This window comes from Aotus nancymaae, unplaced genomic scaffold (assembly GCF_030222135.1).
Source record: "Aotus nancymaae isolate 86718 unplaced genomic scaffold, 86718_ANA_hifiasm-v0.15.2.pri h1tg000011l, whole genome shotgun sequence".
NCBI classification, from domain to species: domain Eukaryota; kingdom Metazoa; phylum Chordata; class Mammalia; order Primates; family Aotidae; genus Aotus; species Aotus nancymaae.
Window position 1 is genome coordinate 14,742,309 of NW_026988422.1, and position 21,636 is coordinate 14,763,944.

The 21,636-nt window shown below is 42.6% G+C and overlaps 1 protein-coding gene and 1 pseudogene across 3 annotated transcripts in view; both read left to right on the forward strand.

Moving 5' to 3' along the window:
- Window positions 1–12,127, forward strand: part of SIDT1 (SID1 transmembrane family member 1) — an 87,941-nt gene extending 75,814 nt beyond the window's left edge. For all 3 annotated transcript variants that reach the window (XM_012464001.2, XM_012464002.2, XM_064374623.1), the window contains 6 exons: window positions 167–243; window positions 2,235–2,281; window positions 6,351–6,456; window positions 6,545–6,655; window positions 9,028–9,141; window positions 10,535–12,127. In XM_012464001.2, the coding sequence (XP_012319424.2) occupies window positions 167–243; window positions 2,235–2,281; window positions 6,351–6,456; window positions 6,545–6,655; window positions 9,028–9,141; window positions 10,535–10,597 (518 nt within the window). In that variant the 3' untranslated portion in view covers window positions 10,598–12,127. The remainder of the gene's footprint in view (window positions 1–166; window positions 244–2,234; window positions 2,282–6,350; window positions 6,457–6,544; window positions 6,656–9,027; window positions 9,142–10,534) is intronic.
- On the forward strand, window positions 10,790–12,127 carry LOC135274217 (uncharacterized; annotated as a pseudogene).
- Window positions 12,128–21,636: the final 9,509 nt, after the last annotated feature.

Below are 21,636 nucleotides of genomic sequence, written 5' to 3' on the forward strand. Positions count from 1 at the left end.
TTTTTTCTAAGCAAATACTTATTGCCCACCTATTAGGTGCAAAGCATTCTAATGCATTTTAATGAAGTGAGGATGACATCATTCTGGCCCAAAAGCTTGGGCCACTTCAGAGTATTTGTATTTTCTCTGACTAAGCCTTCTGACCATGCATTTGTGTTATCAGCAGATATGGGAATTTTCCGGCGGGCTGCCATGGTGTTCTACACAGACTGTGTCCAGCAGTGTAGCCGACCTCTGTATATGGTACGTGCATGTTCCTGTGTTCTTTGGACCTCTCCCAGAAAGTAGGGGAATGGTGGGAGGGACAGGCTTGAGGCAGTCACTCAGGGCTCTGAAAATCAAGAGAGCCAGATGGCTGAGGGTGGCTGAGGTCCAGTTAGTGGGGGAAGGAGCATGGTACTTACTCTTTTTCATAAAAGTCAAGCTAACATGGTCCCATTTATATAAACAAACTATTTGCTAGTATATAATAAAGAAGAAAATATATCTATCCAACTGTTAAATAGTGATCATTACAGACACATGCTGGGGACTAACACACACTGGGGCCTGTTAGAGGGCAGGGCGCGGCATGGAAGGAAGGGGAGGATCAGGAAGAATAGCTAATGGAGGCTGGGCTCGATACCTGAATGATGGGATGATCTGTGCAGCAAGCCACCATGGCACACATTTGCCCATGAAACAAACCTGCACATCCTGCCCATGTACCCCTGAAGGTAAAATAAAATTTGGAAATAAAAATAATAATAATGAAATGTAAACAAAACAAAATAAAAATAAATGAACAGTGATCATAGCTATGGGGAGGATCGAGCAGAGTACCCCTATAAATAACCATCCAAAGAGGTACCCTGCTGGAAGTGAAAGGGCACACCACTAATAATGCCCCCAGGACAGCAGGGGTAAGCTGGAAGTTTGTGTAATTATGAATAAGCTGCTATAACATTCATGTGTAGGTTTCTGTGTGGACATAAATTTTCAACTCCTTTTGGTAAATACCAAAGGGAGCTATTCCTGGATTGTATGGCAGTCATCTGTTTAGTTTTGTAAGAATCTGTGACACTGTCTTCCAAAGTGGCTGTGCTGTTTGGCATTCCAGCAATGAATGAGTGTTACTGTTGCTCCACATCCTCGCCAGCATTTGGAGTTGTCACTGTTTGGGGATTTTAGCCATTCTAATAGGTGAACTAATGTTTTTCTATGAAGTTATTTCCTTCAAATTGGATGGATCACCTAAAAGATAAAGAATTGCTAGTTTTAAATAGATGAGTGGTTATGCAAATTAAACTATAATCAACTCTCTCCTAAAAGTTTTAAGTAGTATGCAAAGAACAGGGACAGACTGTGAATAAATTTCTGTCTGAGTAATTGTTATTTATTTATTTATTTATTTATTTATTGAGACAGAGTCTTGCTTTGTCACCCAGGCTGGAGTGCAGTGGCATAATCTTGGCTCACTGCAATCTTCACCTCTCAGGTTCAAATGATTCTCAGGCTTCAGCCTCTTAAGAAGCTGGGCTTACAGGTGTGTGCCACCACACATGGATAATTTTTTGTATTTTTAGCAGAGAGAGGGGTTTCATCATGTTGATCAGGCTGATCTTGAACTCCTGATCTCAGGTGATCCGCCTGCCTCAGCCTCCCAAAGTGTTGGGATTACAGGTGTGAGCCACTACATCTGGCCTATTGTCCTTTAAAATGGGCCTTTTCTCCCTATTTTCTCCCCTACAAGAGTGTATATTGTAGATACACGAGTTTGAGAGTTTTGGGAACCAGAGTAATGGGTACAAAACTAACTCCCTACAGCTGAGGACTGAAAGTCACAATAGAGGCTACCAAGTAGTACTCTCCAGGAAAACAGTCCTCGATTACACAGTACAAGTGGCAGAGTTCTCTTAACTACGAAGTAATCAGCGCATACTGCCAGCCTCCCCACTAAGAAGTGGTCCCATGGGCCAGCTCCACTAAATATTGGGGAGAAATAGTCAGAGTCCTGCTTTGCTGACCACATTTTCTTTCATAGGGATGAGGTCAGGTCTATTTGCAGTTGGCAGCCTTGCCATTTAGTCCTTGTATACGATTAATGTCAGATCATAGGTAAGGGTCTTAGATCCATAGGAAAATTTTTTCACCAATGCAATTGTTTTCCTATAGCTGATGCTTCCAATACAGTAGCTTAAAAGAAAAGTAGGGTGTGCAGCCTCTCATTTGATGTTTTCTTTCCTCTTTTCCAGGATAGAATGGTGTTGCTGGTTGTGGGGAATCTGGTTAACTGGTCCTTGTAAGTAGTCTTATGAAAATATGCTTTTGCCTTTATTAATGTTGGTAACCCTGTGGTTTAGCTTTCCTTGACTGTCATTTTTACAGAGAAATCTGAAATTAAGGAGAAGGTAGGACTGCTTGTTCTAGAGACTCAAAACAGGTATTTTATTTCCTGAAAAGAAGACAGTAGGACATTCTCATGCACCAGTTGTAGCCTCTCTTAAAACACTGATGTATTGAGTTCATTTGCTCAACAAAACAAACATCAAAACTTGTTAAATCTATGTAGATACGATGGATAGATAGATGGATAGATGCATGGATAGATAGTTGGATAGAGAGCTAGAGAGATGGATAGATGGATAGATAGATGATGCATAGATGGATAGATGGATGGATGGATAGATGGATAGACAGATGGATAGATGGATAGATAGATGGATGGATAGATAGATAAATGATGCATAGATAGATAGATGGATAGATGGATGGATAGACAGATGGATAGACGGATGGATAGCTAGATGGATAGATAGATGATAGATAGATGGATAGATAGCTTAGATGGATAGATGATAGATAGCTAGATGGATAGATAGATGGATGGATAGATGGACAGATAGATAGATAGATGGATAGATAGATAGATAATTATGACAATGATTGCAAACATGCAACATAGCTTTAAACTATTTTGCAAAACTTTCCATAAAGACTACCCAGTAGGCATTCTTTTCTGTAGAAATTTAATTTTTCTTACTCTGTGTGTGTGTGTGTGTGTGCGCACGCGCACGTAGTCCCTTTTCTTTCTTTCCCTCTAGATCTCTTTCTTTCTACCTACATCATTCTTCTTTCTCTTCCCCCATGGCCTTTGTTCCTCACATGGCTCAAAATAGAACAGTACAACAGATGTATATTTTTGCTAGCCAAAATTACTTTGTGCAACCTATTCTCAAACAGTAGAATGAGTGAAATATTTTTTTGATCACTCAAAAAATAAGTAAGTTTAACTACTTTTATTTGTGGGTCCTAGCTGATGAGCTCCTCGGGGTCAGTGGCCTTTGATTTAAAAAAAAAAAAAAAAAAAAAAAGATTCTCTAATCCCAGTGAACATTAAGGACTGAAGAGGCATGCCTTCAGAAGAAGCCAGAATCAAGTCATGAGAATCTGAGTCTTATTTCAGGGGCATGTGCTTCTGGAAGAAGTTTTTCATGTTGTCACCCCAGGGATTGCCTCAGGATAAGATGCATACTCTTTAAGGATTCCTCCTTTACTTGGGGCAGGTCAAGATGAGAGGATTCTTGGGCAGTGGTCTCTTCTTGACCATGCTTCTAGCAGACTGAACAGTCCTGGTGGCCCTGAAAGAGAGGGCACTGGGAGGAGAAAAGGGACCAACTTCTTGATAATGAACAGCCTTTGACTATGACCCCAGGGACACAGAATCACCTGTCTTGTCTCTGTCTCTCACATAAGCAAAACGAAACCCATGATTTGCTCACAAGACAAGGCAGATGACCTCTCCTCATAGACAGCTCTGTGGGACAACGGGGGCTCTAGAGATGAAGGCGGTGCAGTGGCAGACATACACCGTGATTATCTGATCGTGGACTACCGCCTTCTCAGTTGCTCCATAAAGACGTGGAATGATTTCCTATGAATGTTATTTTAAAAAGAATTACTTTCATATGGTTCTGAAGAAGAAAAACGGTGTGTGTGCATACATACGCATGTATTTACATATAGGCATAGAGATGTGTGTACATACATAGGAATATATATAGAGAGAGAGAAAAATGATAAAGCAAATGTAACAAAATGCTAATAATTGGAGAATCTGAATGAAGGATATACAAGAGTTGCTTCATATACTAAAGATTTCAAAATCTGGGAGGAGAAAATTTTCTCTTTTATACAGAACAAAGTCATTTGAGGCGGGGTGCAGTGGCTCACACTTATAATCAAAACACTTTGGGAGGCTGAAGCGGGAGGATTGCTTGAGCCAGGAGTTTGAGGTCAGTCTTGGCAACATGGTGAGACCCTCTCTCAAAAAAAAAACAAAAACAAAGTCAGTTGAAATTCAAAATGAACAAAAAGAGTCCATTAATAGTAGCTTTACGCTTTAAATACTCAGGAATAAATTTTGAGAGATGTACACAATCTTTCTTTACAAAATGTAATTACTGGCCAGACACAATGACTCACGCCTGTAATCCAGCACTTTGGGAGGCCCAGGCAGGTGTGGATCACGAGGTCAGGAGATGGAGACCATCCTGGCTAATGTGGTGAAACCCCATCTCTACTAAAAATACAAAAAAAATAGCCGTTTGTGGTGGTGGGCACCTGTAGTCCCAGCTACTTGGGAGGCTGAGGCAAGAGAATTGCTTGAACCTGGGAGGCAGAGATTGCAGTGAGCTGAGATGGCGCCACTGCACTCCAGCCTGGGCAACAGAGCGAGACTCCGTCAAAAGAGAGAGAGAGAGAGAGGAAGAGGGAGAGGGAGAGAGAGGGAGAGGGAGAAGGAGAGAGAGGGAGAGAGAGAGAGAATGTAATTAATTACCTTATTAGGAGCCATAGGAAAATATATAGCTAAATGAAGAGAGACCTCAGGTCCTGGTGGAAAGATGATTGTAAAGATATTTTTTCTCAAGGTAATATGTAAATTTAGAGTTAGAATAGTATTTAAGTTAATAAGCTTTTATTCTAAAATTTATTTGCCTAGTTAGGCAAAAATTCCAAAGATCTTTGAAAAAGAGATGAACAGAAGGAAGGAGGGGCAGAGGTGACTAGCCCAGCATTGTCCTGTAGAACTTTCTGGAGTGATGTAAATGTTACACACATAAGGTCCAATATAGTAACTGTTAGCACATGGATACTGCAAACTTGAAATGTGGCTAGTATGACTGAGGAAGTAGATTTTCAATTTTATTTAATTTTAATTAATTTAAATTTAAATAACCACCTGTGGCTACCAAATGGAACAGTGCAGGCTAGCCTAATCAGATAATCTAGCATATTATAAAACAATAATAAAAGAGCGAGGCACTGATCTAAAATTAGAAATTAAAAATATGAATCAGCGAATCCAAATGGAGGACAGAAACCCAACTAGATAGAGAGATGGAGATTTAAAAATATATATATATGAATGTGTATTCATTAAAAACCATTTCAAAATAAGGAGATAGGAAGAATTATGTAATAAAGGACATGTTATAACTGAATAGAAATTTGGAACAAAATTAAAGCTAACTCCAACCAAAATTAACTGTAACATTAATTTGAAAACAATAGACAGCTAGCAAAAATTTGGCAATGTGTGTCAAGCCAATTACGGAGATAATTTTGCTTCTATTCTAAGAAACTAATCTTAAATGAAAAAAAAAGATAAGCTCAATGTCTGAAAGTATTCATTTATTCATTGTAGTGTTTCTTATAATAGTGAAAAACTGAAGAATGTGGGGAAACACGTTAACAAAAGAGGAAAGATGATTGTTTACATTAATTCAATTATGGAAACTTTACATGGTTGTTAGAAATGGATGCTTGGAAGAAAGTGTAATAAATTGGACGTTATTTATATAGGCAAGGCACCATGGCTCACGGTTATAATCCCAGGGCTTTGGGAGGCTGAGGCAACAGGATGGCTTGAGGCCATGAATCCATCACCAGGCTGGGCAACAGAGCAAGACCCTGCCTTTACAAAAAAAAAACATGTCAAAAGTTAGCTGGAAGTGGTGGCATGTATTTGTAGTCCTGGCTACCAGAGAGGCTGAAGTGAAGGGATCACTTGAGTCTAGGAGGTGGAGATTGCAGTGAGCCGTGATCACACCACTGCACCCCAGCCCGAGTGAGGGAGTGAGACCCCAACTCTTTAAAAAAAAAAAAAACTTACATGTTAAAGTATTTTTTAAAAAATCTGTTGCATCACGAGGTAAGAGTTTAAAAAAATGAAGTTAACTAAAAATAAAAGTTTTCGTTTTAAAAAAGAAGAACCTGCCCCTTCCCCTTCAAGGGGCTGGGACACTGGAAAAGCCAATAGTGTTACAAAGCCACCGTCACGGCTGCCCACATTTCTCCCACGTCCGCAGCGCCCTCTTCGGATTGATATACCGCCCCAGGGACTTTGCTTCCTACATGCTGGGCATCTTCATCTGTAACCTGTTGCTGTACCTGGCCTTTTACATCATCATGAAGGTAAGAGCGGGCGCCGGGAGCGGCTGCCCCGGCCCTCGGGCTGGCACAGGCGGGGTCCCGTAAGGCCGCATCTGGTCTCTCCTGACAGCTCCGCAGCTCCGAGAAGGTCCTCCCAGTGCCGCTGGTCTGCATCGTAGCCACCGCTGTGATGTGGGCTGCCGCCCTGTACTTTTTCTTCCAGAATCTCAGCAGCTGGGAGGTAAGAGGCTAGTTTGCTTCTCCAAGAACTCCTCTCTCCAATTTGCCACTTTGGCCTTCTACCTCTCTCTTAACGTGTTTTCACAGTGTCTAAAATGAAAATTTTCTCTACAAGGGATAGTTTTTAATAGCCACACATAAATGCACAGTAACTGCATGTGGTTATCATTCTCTTCATAAATCTGGCACTTCATAAATCTGTAAGCACTGCAAACGCTGCCGACTTGGTCTTCATTGCGTGTTGTATTAGGGTGCTGGTCCCAGTGGATGCTTACCGTGGTGGAAGGCCTTGAGTAGTGTTCATCTTCGCAACTTTCTCATCATCGCCATCCATCAACAAATACCCAAGTGGGAGTGTTATTACGTCCAGTCCACAGGCAGCAGAGCCGAGGCCTAGGAAATCAGTGGTATATCTGAGGCACAGAACAGGAAGAAGTCTTAGCATTCCACCACAACTGTCACCACAATAGATTTTGGAAGACTTCTGTCACTCTGGAAAGAAACCTGATAGCATTAGCATTCACTCTTCACTTCTCCCTGACTCCTTAGCCCTAAGCAACTACTAAATCTACCTTTTGTCTCTGCATATTTGCTTATTCCAGACATTTCATAGAAATGGAATCACATCATACGTGGCCTTCGTGTCTGGCTTCTTTCGCTTATGTGTGCTAGGTTCAAGCATGTTGTAACATACATAGTACTTCCTGTCTAGTCATTGATGAATAATAATCCACTGTACTGATATGCCGCATTTTACCCACCTGCTCATCAGTTGATGGACATTTGGATTGTTTTTATTTTTGTGTCTTTATGAATGATGCTGCTGTGAATATTTGTGTACAAGTTTTTTTTTTTTGAGGTAAAATATACATATAAAATTTACCATTGTTACCATTGTAAAGTGTGCAGTTCAGTGATAATAAATACACGTATATTCTTGTGCTCACTTCGGCCCCACATATAATAAATACATGTATATTATTTTGTTTTTCCCCAATCTCCCTCTCCCCACTACCCTTCCCGGACTCTGGTAACTACCAAGCTGCTCTTTGTCTTCATGAGATCCACTTTTCTAGCTCCCTCATATGAGTGAGAACATGCAATATTTGTCTTTCTGCAGTTCACTTAGTTCACTTAATATAATGGCCCCACGTTCCATATGTGTTGCTGCAAATGGCAGGATTTTAATCTTTTTTATTGTGTGTGTATGTATGTATATGTACATTGTCTATGTAGATCTGTGTATCATATTGTCTTTGTCCATACTTCCGTTGATGGCCATTTAGACTGATTCCATATTTTGCCGATTGTGAACAATGCTATATAATAAACATGGGAGTGCAGATATCTCTTTGACTGATTTCTTCTGGATATATATCAAGTAGTAGAACTGCTGGATCATATGGTAGTTCTATTTTTTTTTTCTTTCTTTTTTTTTTTCTTAAGGTGGAGTCTCACTCTGTCACCTAGGCTGGAGTGCAATGGCATGATCTCGGCTCACTGCGACACCTCCCAGGTTCAAGTGATTCTCCTGCCTCAGCCTCCTGAGTAGCTGGGATTACAGACCCCCGCCACCATGCCCAGCTAATCTTTTTTGCATTTTTAGTAGGGACAGGGTTTCACCATGTTGGCCAGGCTGGTCTCAAACTCCTGACCGTAGGTGATCCACCCACCTTGGCCTCCCAAAATGCTGGGATTACAGGCCGAGCCACCGCACCCGGCCGTAGCTCAATTTTTAGTTTTTTGAGGAACTTCCAAACTGTTCCCCACAGTGGCTGTACTAATTTACATTCCCACCACAGTGGGTGAGGTTCTCTTTCCTCCACATCCTCGCCAGCATCCGTTACTGCCTGTCTTTTTGATACAAGCCTTTTTAATAGGGGTGAGGTGATATCTCATTGTACTTTTGATTTGCATTTCTCTGATGATCAATGAACCTTTTCATATGCCTGTTTGTCATTTGTGTGACTTCTTTTGAGAAATGTCTATTCATATCTTTTGCCCATTTTTAAATTAGATTTTTTTCCCTTAGCATTGTTTGAGCTCCTTATCTATCCTGGTTATTAATTTCTTATCAGACGGATAGTTTGTAAATATTTTCTCCCATTCTGTGGGTTGACTCTTCACTTTGTTGGCCATTTCCTTTGCTGTGCAGAAGCTTCGCAGCTTGGTGTAATTTCATTTCTCTCTTTTTGTTTTGCTTGCCTGTGCTTTTGAGGTCTTTGTGTACAGGTTTTTGTGTGGATGTATGTTTCCTTGGAAGCTAACTTTTTGAACCAGACAACTAGTAGCGTTTTTGTAGCTTTCGGATGCTCAACTCTGAACAGTTGAACTGTGGGGATCTTGCCCATGCTCTGCCTCACTTTCCTCCAGGGAACCCCGGCCGAATCCCGGGAGAAGAATCGCGAGTGTATTCTGCTGGATTTCTTCGACGACCATGACATCTGGCACTTCCTCTCTGCTACTGCTCTGTTTTTCTCATTCTTGGTGAGTTCGTATCTATCTTTTTGTGACTATCTTCTCTGTTTACATCTTGTACTCTCATTTCCTTCTGCTGCTCTTCCTTATATCCTTTTTTTATATTCCTCTCTAATTTTTCTTTCCAATTCCTCCTTGTAATTCAATGTACAGACCATCTTATTTCTTTCTAAAATTTTGTATCCTTTGGCTAGATCTTTAGTTTTTCTTTACTCTTCCATATCTTTAGACACAGAGGGACAAAAGTTGCACAGCACATTTGCATAGCACATTTGTTCTGAATTGGTTATTAGACCCACGTGCCCAGAATTTCCCCAGGAATGACTTTTAGCAATTCTGATAACATTTGGTTATTCCTTCTCATGCCATACTCACATTCCTCCTCCTCCTCCAGTCTCCCTGAATATTTCACAAATATGTTACAGATTCCTTAAGTGGCCTGGGATAGCAGCCATGCCTCTGCTGCCTCTGACCAGTCTGTCCCAAATCTCTCCTGTAGTTTGTCTATTTTTTTGCCCCAACCCTTTATCAGAAGCCATGAGTATTTATATCAACCCAAATAAAAGATTATTGTTTTATCTTTTAATCCTAACTTCGACTTTTCCCAATTAGAAGTCCGTGGTGCCTGTAGGCAGGTTCAATTGGCAATTAACCCTACTAGACTCCCCGGCTCCACGCTAAGCAGGCTCAGGCCTGCCGTGTAACTTCAAGAGTGGAGCAGGGCTACTCCCTAGTGGCCACTTTGGGAAGCTTAACCAATCCGTATAAACATTCTTTATGGCTTTTACTTGTGATCATCACTTTCTTGAGACAGACAGAGACAACAAAAGCGGAACTAAAGGTTCCACGCGGGGACAGTGGTAGTCGAGAGAACTAGAAAAAGAGGAGGGTGCATTTCTGTATAGCAATACTTTATCCAACAGGACTTCATGCCCTTTAAGTCTTGACCTAAATGTTCCCTTCTAAGTAATGACTTCCCAGGCCACCCTATCAAAATTTTTTACTTCCCCACACCTGAAGCTTCCTATATTTCCTCCCTTATTTAACTTTTATCCTTAGCACTTATTACTATCTAACGTGCTACATTTTACTTATGTATTTGTTTCATCTCTAAAGCCCTCTTTAGAATGTAAGCTGCCTGGAGAATAGAGATTTTTCTCTTTTGTTCCAAACTGTATCTCCATAGCAACTGGAATAGCTTCACAAATAAATATTTGAATTAATTGACAACTGAAGTGTATAATTATGATAAGTGACTATTAAGAGCAAGGCATTGCAGAGAGCTGCAGAAAGCATGAGGGAACTCACAGTTTCCAGTCTGTGGACATCTCCGAGAGAAAACAGGGACTAAGTGTGACAGTGACTGTCCATTCCTTTCATTCCTCCGTCCCTCTCATTTCAGGTTTTGTTAACTTTGGATGATGACCTTGATGTGGTTCGGAGAGACCAGATCCCTGTCTTCTGAACCTCCAACATTAAGAGGAGGGGAGGGAGCGATCAATCTTGGTGCTGTTTCACCAAAATTACATTGACTGCAGCAAAGTAACCACTGCCAGACGCTCCACTCACCCTCTGTAGAGCCAACTCTGCGTTCACACAGGAAGGAGAGGGGCTGCAGGAGATTTACACCTGCAAGAAGGGAGGCAGAAGGGGAGCCATGTTGAGGACAGACGCAAACATGAGGAGCTCAGAAACACTTTTTCCTTCCATCTGCAGCTCTGAGTGCGACAGGGACGGACGCTGCATCCAAGTCAACATGCCATCTTGGGGTCCCTCCCACCCTCACAGAGACTTGCCAGCAATGGCAGAATGCTGCTGCACTCTTCCCTCCAGTCGTCGCCCTGCCCAGAAAGGCCAGCAGCTTGGATTTCCTGCCCAGAGACTGACTTGGCCCCCTTCACACCTCTGCAACACCTGCTGCTCCAGCAGGAGTATGTGATTCTTTAGAATATGGTGGGGAGGTGACCCCACGCCCTACTGGGATAGATGTTCTAGTGGCACCAGCTAATCACCTCCCAGAAGAAACTGTGTTTCCCCAGGTTTTCAATGCCATCAGAAGGGCTCAGGAGTGGGGTCTGTCACACATTGCTCTTAACAGGTACTGTCACTGGGACCAAGGCCTGGGTGCTTATATATTCCTTCGTGTCTTCATCTCACTAACCTGTGTGGATCTCATCACTCTGGCTCTGCCTTCTTGGAAAGGCCCTGTCACTCCACAGATGTCTGGCCAGCTTCAAGGCAGACGGAGAAACAGGAAAAGCCCTTTTAACAGCAGCAGGAACAAGAGAAATGACTAACCATACTAAGAGACTGGTAACAGCAGCAGCAGGCAGACAGGCCTCACAGTAAGGACTTGGGCTGCCAGAGCAAATTCAGCAGAGTGAACAGTGCTTACTCGGCCCTCCCGTTCACACAGCTCAGTTCTGTGCCCACATCGCCTTTGGGGAAGAAATCATTGTTCTAACCAGGAACACTACTGCAGGAGTCCTCCACAGCGAGTCCGTCATCTGTCATTGTATGTAGATCAGGGTTCTGGACTTCCTCCCTGAAGTTCTCAGAAGCGGCTCTCAGGATGAACACAACGTCCTCTTCTCCTCTTCTTGCAAAGAGCACCGCTCATTTGGTATTGTCTCTCGGTTGCACCTGACTCTCATTCTCTCCCCAGTAAGGTGTTGGAAAACTCAGTATCCAGGTTCTACTCGCACTGTCTGGCAGCTCTGTGTCTCAGAAGTCCTGTATTGACCAGGCCCCCTTGTTGCCTGTAGTATGATGTAATCAGAAAACAGATGTATAAATGTGCACATGGGTGTATATTTGCTTGTGAAATTAAAGTCACCTCTCGCCTCTGCTTTCCTGATCACTCGTTAGAAAAAATGGATCAGACTTTTTTTTTAAGTATTCTTTCTCTAAACTGTTCGCACTGTGTTCAAAAACCCATTTTAGAAGTTTGAACAGCAAGCTTTTCTTGATTTTAAAAACATGAAGATGCTAACAAAATATTTTGTGATTTTTTTTTTAAAGTCCCTAAGTGCGTACTTAGTCTTCTGTTATTCTTTATTCTTTAAGAAGTGTTGGCTTCCATAGACCATATGAAGGCCACCAATTAAATGGTGGTGTTAACGCAACACGTAAAAAATATTTGGCAGGGCACAGTGGCTCACGCCTGTAATCCCAACACTTTGGGAGGCTGAGGCTGGAGGATCACTTGAGCCCAGGAGATTGAGGCTGCAGTGAACTATGATTGTGCCCCTGCACTCCAGCCTGGACAAGAGTGAGACCCCCATCTCTTAAAAGAGAAAAATAAAGATTTGAACCTGTTTATGGCTGCTTTGACCTAATTTTTTTATCTTAACGCGCTATGGTTTCTAATCCACAAAAGACCAAGGAAGGAAATGTGAACAGCACAGTCCATTCAAGTCGCCCTCTGGCTGAAGTGAATACACTTAAGAGGCATAACCTGTTTGGTAGCTTCTTTGGGAAAATGTGAGTGGAAATGGGGAGAGGGCGCTGGAGGAAAGGGTGGACTGCGCTGCTGGAGCCTTCGCTGTTTTCTGATCACGTCTGTCTTGTGCTACAAACACTGTGGTTAGTTTTGGTCTCTGCAACAGTACGGAAAATCCAGATCAAGCTTGTTTTTACAAATATTAGTTCCAAAGGTACGTGTTGCTAATTCTTTCCACAGCGCCTGTCTCACGGTTGGAGGACGTAAAGTCATTCAGCTGCATCTGTGGGATTTACACAAGTGCTGGGGTGGAGGGGAGCACGAGGAGCTTAAAGAGCTTAGTGAGCTGTTTCTGTAGTACAGCGTCTGTGCTCTTGCCTGGGTTCATGGACTTCACTCTTTAAAAGAGAAAGGAAGAGTGATGCCGAAAGCCCAGTTCAACAGGAGTGTCCCTGGAGAAAAACAGTCAGTATGAAGAGGCTCTTGGCAAAGTAAGCACAGAAGTAATAAGAGCAGTTCAGCTGGAGCGGACGGAGATACGGCAGCCAGAGGAGCAAAGCCGTGCGCTCAAAAAATGACCTCTTCACACCTCTGACAAATGCTGGAGAAGCAGCCCCACCTCTTCATGCTCCACGGTTTACTGAGGGATTTGCCCGGTTTTATTTTAGCAGCAGGAGAAGCCAGTGGAAAGCCAGAGTCTAACTGGGGAAGGGACTTTCCATGACTGAAGGAGGTCACCGAGCCAGCTCCTCGGGGCAAAGAAAATGGCAGCTGCTCTCTTTGTAACTCCAGGCACCCACCAGAAGGTTCTGTGGGGTCACAAAATGCATGTGTTGGTAAATCAAACACCCAGATCCTCCTCAATCTGGGTGATAGTCTCTCTATCCAAAACTCAGGGAAAAGGGAGGAACAAAGATTAACACTATTCACAGAGGAAACAGTACGATCCGTGAAAGATTCTGGAGTCCACCTAATCGCTGTGTGCCCTTGGATAAGTGGCTGAAACTCTCAGATCCTCTCCTGCACATCTCCATGATTCTACATGAGAATGGCAGAGGTGGAGGTGTGCGGGGCACCAGGAGCGGTCCTCACGCAGAGAGGATCCTCAGCTTACCCTCCTGAATCCCACAGGGAGGCAGGGAAAGATCTGTCAGCCAGTCTGGGATCTCTCTCCTCCAGGGCTCTTCATTGAAACAACCGTTCCATTTCCTGTCCTCAGCCCCAGGAGGCCCTGAACAGGTTGGGAGGCCTCTTCACCTTCAGAGATGCTGCCCACAGCTGCTCAGCCTCCTCCCGTCCCTACCCGCCTCCTTGTCCTTTATGGCTCCATTTCCCTGACTCTGGCCCTGAATATCCTTATTCCAACTCAGATTTTTTTAAAAAAATGCTACCAAAGCTAGGGCCAAGTGGAAAGCCTGGCTGTTTATAATGTGACACCTCATCACTGCTGACTCTGCCTGGGAATCTCAAGGAAAACCTAGTTTCTCTCCTGTCAAGTAGCTATTACAACCCTGTTTCAGGGAATGCCACATGCAAATGTTTCCCTCCCTTCCCACCCTGATTACCAAACGTTCTGTAGGGCAACCTTGCATCTTCAGCTGAAAAGAACGCTTCAGCCTGCAGGTGACAAAACAGTCCCTGAAAGGGGAAGCCTGGGTTGAACCACTACGAATCTAATGTCCCTAGTGAAACTCAGGAGAAGCACTATCGGTAGAGATTCTATTTGCTCTGCTTGAAGCAATGGAAAATGCTTCTTTACCATGATTCTGCCCAACTTGTAGTAGTTTTTTTGTGTTTTTTTTTAAGCACTGGAGGAGACAAGGTATATTTGTGTAGCTAAGCTTTAATGTCTCCTCAATATGAAGGCACCTTTGTTAACAAGGTTAACTGCATGTTAAATCTTAGGCCTTAACACTTGAGAATTCAAGGAATCTGGGGAAGAGTCACAGCTCAGCCTTCACCACTGAGTTTCTAGAACACCAGAGCAAGAGAGTTTCAGCTTGCGTCTCCTCTGTAAAAAGAGACCCCTACTCAATGAACTCCGAGGCAGTGGGGGGCTGTTTGCACTGTACAGCTTTCCTGAAGCATGGTCTTGCTATTCTTACTGTAGTACAAACAAGACTAGATGGCTGCTGTGGTTCACGAAGAAGTACGCTTTGCTCCCCCGGTTTTAGGGAAAAGATCCCTTTCTTCTTAAATATCTCTAGATTAAGATATTTTATCATTTTCCCTGAACTCTTAAAATTTTTTAAATTCCTTGGCTCTATCTTACTTCCTTTTGTCTACCTTGAAGTCCTTGTCATCTAAGGTTTATTCATTTCACTGGAGATGAACAATAGCTGACATTTATTTAATATAAAAGAGCCTGAAGTCTATGTTACATTTCAGTCAAGTGCTAAATAAAAGCTGGGGGTCCCATCTCCTGTTCCAGCATTATAGTTATGATTTAGAAATCAGTAGTTTTAAACAGTGGAAGATTTTTAAATCAGGGCAAGAGAAATCTGATATGCAACCTCACCATGGCTTGCTCCCGGGCCCCTGCTTTATATTTAAGCCTTGATTTTGTGTGTGAATTAAGACTCTAGGCAAGGCGCAGTGGTTTACACCTTTAATCCTAGACTTTGGGAGGCTGAGGGGGGCGGATCACGAGGTCAGGAGTTTGAGACCAGCCTGGCCAACATAGTGAAACCCTGTCTCTACTAAAAATACAAAAAATTAGCTGGGCATGGTAGCGGGCACCTGTAATCCCAGCTGCTTGAACCCAGGAGCTGGAATTACAGTGAGCCGAGATCACGCCACTGCACTCCAGCCCCAGCAACGGTGGGAGACTCTGTCTCAAAAAAAAAAAAAAAAAAAAAAAAAGACTCTAGGTCCTTTAAGCAGAATATTGTCCAAAATCATTCAAACACTATGTCTTTTAGAGTGCTGCACATTACCATCCCAGAAAGAGGTGGGTTTGCATTTTATAGTTGGCATTAAATTGCTTACCTGAGCTTTTCACAAAGCTCCCTGGTACCAGGCAGGCGTCTTCTAGGAAACAGGACATATTCAGGCATGAGGTTTACTCTGCTTTTATCTCAACATGGGACACCTTGAGAAGTAATAAGTTTTTTATGGGGTGCCTTTCCCCTTTATTCTCTCATCATATCTCTGTTCACTTAGAGAAATCAGAAATACAGCTTTAGTAAATAGTCATGAAACATTTGGGCTAGGCACTGTGAGAAACTGGGCACAGCCATGAATGAAATGCATACATCCCTTCCAGTACGTGCTCTACCGTCCATTAGGGAAGATGGACAAGAAAAAATACATGATTATACTTTGTTTATGATAATCAGGCAAAAAGCTACAAGAAGAGAACATCCTTATAAGAATCTTATCATTAGGTGCAGAACAGGAAAAAAATCCAAGTAATTGTCAGCAATGTTTATGCTTAGATGTAAAGCCCTAATTGCTGACCGCATCTCCCTCACAACCAAATTCCTCAAGAGCATACTTGGTTCTGGAGGCCTCCCTAAGAGACCTCTTCGGGGAGGTTCAGGCTTTCTCTGTCTATGGTTCCCGGTTCTACTACAAAACCAAACACAAAAATCAAGTAATTAGGGGAGACCCTGCTCAGGATCTGGTGTCAGAGAAGGATGCTGGTTCTCAGGGAAGGGTGACTTTGAAGAAATAAGCTTCTTGCTGAGATTCCTCCAAACAAGTCTGAGCATTTCCAGTTGACTTTCAAAGGCTAAAACCTTGTAACAATTATGTGGATGGAACATTCAGGAAAAGGAAAACTGAGATGCGGCAAGAATAATGTAAATCTGGAAGACCAAATGGAGACTCAGTTGCGGGTCAGGGTTAAGCAGTTAGTGATTTCTGAAAGCCTAAGTGGGAAGGGAACACACAAGATTTTAGCCTGAACCATCCATAAAAGCCACGAAGGTGGAAGGTGGCTTTAAACAAGAAGGTAAATGAGACTGGACTGGGACATACAGGGAAAGATAGCTGCTGCTTTGAGTAATGGAAGTTAAGAGGTAAGCTAGAAGGAAAAGAAAATTACTCAACTTCACGAAAAGCATTGGGCAGTAGTGTTGATGACACACATGATGCATGGAGCCTGCAGAGGCCATTTTAGTGTCTGTAAACCGGTTTGGGGATGGGGGACTAAAGGAGGAGAAATAAACTTTTGATGTGGTAGATGTGTGGGTTTGATCTTGTTTTTAGGCAAACTGAAAGCAAAAAGAAAGTAAGCTTTGGGGTCCACTGAGCTGAGACTACAGCGACTACTAACTACAGGCAGAATTGTAAAATATCATACTGGGACTAAGAGGGAAGCTTACGGCCTGTCGGATGCCTACAGCCTGGCCTGTCCTGCCTAGAGGAGGCGAGTAACTGGTAAGAGGGGACAAGTCAGAAAAATAAGTGTGATGATGTAACTGACAACCTCAAATTTTTCATAAGAAAAATGAAACTCCCAGTTTTAATCCCAGCAGAAAACAGAGATCTAGAGAGAAGGATAATCGGAATGGGGATGATTTTATTCCATCCTTGAAGAAACAAAAACAGCTCTTTCTGCCTAACTCTTCCTGAGAGGTTGCAACAACCTCACTCTGCTAAAGGACAAGTATGGGACTGAAGCTTTCAGCCTGCCCTCTTAGTGGGATCTTACTATTGGAAACTTATGTCCTCAATTTCTACCTTCCAACTTCTATTAATAGAACATTAAGGTTGGCATAACTGATGATCAAAACAGCCACATTTGGCTGGGTGCGGTGGCTGACCCCTGTAATCCCAACACTTTGGGAAGCCAAGGCGGGTGGATCACTTGAGGCCAGGATTTCAAGACCAGCTTGGCCAACATGGCAAAACCCTGTCTCTACTAAAAATACAAAAATTATGGCCCGGCGCAGTGGCACATGCCTATAGACCCAGCACTTTGGCAGGTCAATGCAGGTGGATCAGCTGAGGTCAGGAGTTTGAGACCACCCTGGCCAATATGGCGAAACCGTGTCTCTACCAAAAATACAAAAAAATTAGCTGGGCGTGGTGGCATGATCTGTAATCCCAGCTACTAGGGAAGCTGAGGCAGGAGAATTGTTTGAACCCAGGAGGCGGAGGTTGCAGTGAGCTGAGATCTCCCTACTGCACTCCAGCCTGGAGGACAGAGTGAGGCTCCATCTCAAAAAAAAAAAAAAAAAAAAAAGCCAACATTCATCACTGGGCACTCTGCCAAGGGTTTTATAGACATAATCACATCTAATCCTGAAAACCTCCCTGAGAAGGCGAGGTTTTCAGGATTAGATGTGGTTATGTATATAAAAACTATGACCATTAGCCCCATTTCCTAGATAGAGAAGTGAAACTTGGAGAAGTCACTGCTCACTAGGTGAAGTGAATGGTGCAGAAACCTGGACCCATAGGAATGAGCGGCTCAGGTAACAAGAACAGGGAAAAGGACAACAGATTGTGGTGCAATGAAGATTCACCTTTTATTTTTGTGTGTACCTATATGTGCAAAACAGAGGCCTAGAATTATATAACTGTTGAAAGTATTAACAAAAAGGAAAGCGTTTTTCAAAATACGGAAGACATATGCCTGATAGATAAACCTGAGTAACAACAAAACTCACTGTGCCTTAGGAAAGCCAATCCATAAAACCGCGGCTGTGGAGCATTTTGGCTCTCTAAACCGGAACAGCTGGATTTATATAAGGACTATGGCTTCAGTTTCTAAGCTTGTAAAGTTAAGAACCAAAGTCTTTTTTATAAATTCAATGATTGTACTTGGCAAAGCACTATAGACCCAAAGATTTATTTTAAATTAAAATATATGTAGCATAAAGCATCAGGTTACCACTGGGAGCCTGTTGTTTCAAAAACAAAATTTAAAATGGAGAGAAAGCACAGGAATGTAGTGGGTTTTTTTTTATTTTCTAAAAAACATTCAGTAGCCCAGTGCATTGGCTCATACCTATAATCCCAGCACTTGGGGAGGCCAAGGCAGGAGGACCACTTGAGGCCAGGAGTTTGAGACCAGCCTGGATAACATAGCAAGAACCCGTCTCTACAAAAAAAGAAAATTAAAGGCTACAAAACATGCAAAAACTCAAAAAGTTGTCAAGAGCAATCCATGCTAGCCCCATGGATTGGGCAGAATCTACAACTCCCACAGTGGTCAAACCATCTTTATTCTTGGTCTCTGGGCCCAGCTCTCTCCTCCTATAAGGTAGTGGTTTCATCATAGCTACTTTAAATTTTCTTCCCCCCAAAAATTTAAAAATTTTAGACAAAACTAGCTGAACTGAACTGGAAAATGGTATTTCTTCATTTAGGGTATAATGATAATGGTGATAAATATTTCTAAGTTTGTCCAGAAATAAGACAAAAAAAGCAATAGGACTTGGTTTGAAACTCTGACATGCTGATGTACTCCTGTTTCATCTTCTGTACTAAGCTGTCTGTTGGGCTTTAAAAATATATATATTTAAAGTGGGCTGGGCGCAGTGGCTCATGCCTGTAATCCCAGCACTTTGGGAGGGTGAAGAGAGCAGATCATTTGAGGTCAGGAGTTCGAACCCACCCTGGCCAATATTGTGAAACCCCATCTCTACTAAAAATACAAAAATTAGTTCAGTGTGATGGTGAATGCCTGTAATCCCAGCTACTCAGGAAGCTGAGACATGAGAATTGCTTGAACCCAGGAGTCAGAGGTTACAGAGAGTTGAGGTTGCACCACTGCACTCCAGCCTGGACAACAGAGTGTGAGACTCTGTCTCAAAAAAATAAAAAAAGTATTTAAAGTGAATTTGCACATCACTTCATTGCAACATTTTTTTTTTTTTGAGACAAGAGTCTCACCCTGTCGCCAAGTTGGAGCGTAGTTATGCTATCTCGGCTCACTGAAACCTCTGCCTCCCAGGTTCAAGCAATTCTCCTACCTCAGCCTCTCGAGTAGCTGGGACTACAGGCTCGGGCCACCACGCCCAGATAATTTTTGTATTTTTAGTAGAGACGGGGTTTCACTATATTGGCCAGGATGGTCTTGATCTCTTGACCTCGTGATCCGCCCACCTCAGCCTCCCAAAGTGCTGGGATTGCAGGTTTGAGCCACTGCACCCAGCCTGCAGCATTTTTTTTTTTAAAGGGATATAACCTAATTAAACCATGAATTCCCAGAAACCTTCACAAACCAGTAAGTTTTTTTTAAAGGGATATAACCTAATTAAACCATGAATTCCCAGAAACCTTCACAAACCAGTAAGTTCTACACAACTACAATCAGACTGCAGTCTTTTTCCAAACCAGATATTTGAATGGGATTAAGCAATGTAAGAAAACACCACCAATCAGACCCACACAGCAGAAAGTTAGTTAAAAGCTGGATGTTAGTATCTTCCCCAAAATCTGTAGCTTATTTGATCACGTGAAAAATTAAGTAGCACACTGATACTAGTTAACCAACGTACCTGAATTCTGACCTTATCTAGGAAGCAAATTAGTATCATCTTAATTTCTCACAGGAAGAAAAAGGCAAAGGAGCTGTTGACCCTGACCAACAAAATATATTCTAGTGGAGGCTGAATTTCAGTCGCACATGCAAGGAAGGTGGAAATGAGGATGGGCATGGAAAATACATTTAAAACCTCATTTGTCCTTAACCACAGCCCTGAGACGTACGCAGGACAGGTAATAATAACAATAAACAGGTAAGAATGAGAAGTAAAAAGACACAAAGAAGCTATGCCACTTTCCCAGAATCACGGCCAGGTAACCGGAGGAACATAGAAAATAGTGCCTTGCCTTTTCCTTTTCTAAAGAATGACTGTGTGTTGGCTCACACCTGTAATCCCAACACTTTAGGAGGCTAGGAGGGAGGATCATTTGAGGCCAGGAGTTCTAGATCAGCCTTAGCAACATAGTGAGACCCTGCCTCTACAAAAATTTAAAAATTAGCTGGGCAAGGTGGTGCACACCTATAGTCCCAGCTACATGAGTGGCTCAGGCAGAAATATCCCTTGAGCCCAGGAGTTTGAGGTTGCAGTGAGCTATGATCACACCACTGCACTCCAGCCTGGGTGACTACTTGAAAGTGAAACACCCCCTGGATAGTTTTTTAAAGAGATTTAAGTTATTAAAATTGGCTGGGCATGGTGGCTCGGGCCTGTAATCCCAGCACTTTGGGAGGCCGAGGCAGGCAGATCACTTGAGGCCAGGAGTTTGAGATCAGCCTGGGCAACATGGCAAAACTCCATCTCTACTAAAAATACAAAAATTTAGCTGGGCGTGATGGCACACACCTGTAGTCCCAGCTACTCAGGAGGCTTAGGCAGAATTGCTTGAACCTGGGAGGCGGAGGTTGCAGTGAGCCGAGATTGCACCATTACTCCAGGCTGGGTCACAGAGACTCTGTCTAAAAAAAAAAAAAAAAAAAAAAAAAAAATTGTTAAAATTATTTTGTCATTTTTCTTTAAACATCTAAGTGGAAAGCTAATAAAATTTTAAAGTATTCCATTGGTGCAAAAGTAATTGCAGTTTTTGCAATTGCTGTTAATTCCAAAAACTACACTATAACTTTAGGGAGATCAAATTTAAGCACAGTGTTTGCATCTTTATGATTTATATGTCTTTTGTGGCATATTAGGGCTTCTTGTATAATCAAAATATATGTTCCATCTATAACATCTAAATGGGAGCTGGCATACAACAGTAGCAAGTTAGCCCTTCACAGTCAGAATACTGACTTCTAATCTGAAGTCCCAAGAAGGTAGGTCAAGGAAAGTATTGTGAGCTTTAATTTCCTGGAGTACATGTGAAAGAGATGTCTAAGGTCCTCATTTTGCCTTTTATTTTTATTTACTTATTTTGAGACAGAGTCTCACTCTGTTGCCCAGGGCCGGAGTTGCAGTGGTGCAATCTTGGCTCACTGCAACCTCCGCCTCCCAGGTTCAAGCCATTGTCCTGCCTCAGCCTCCTGAGTAGCTGAGATTACAGGCACCTGCCACCACGCCCAGCTAATATTTGTATTTTTAGTAGAGATGGGGTTTCACCATGTTGGCTGGGCTGGTCTCGAACTC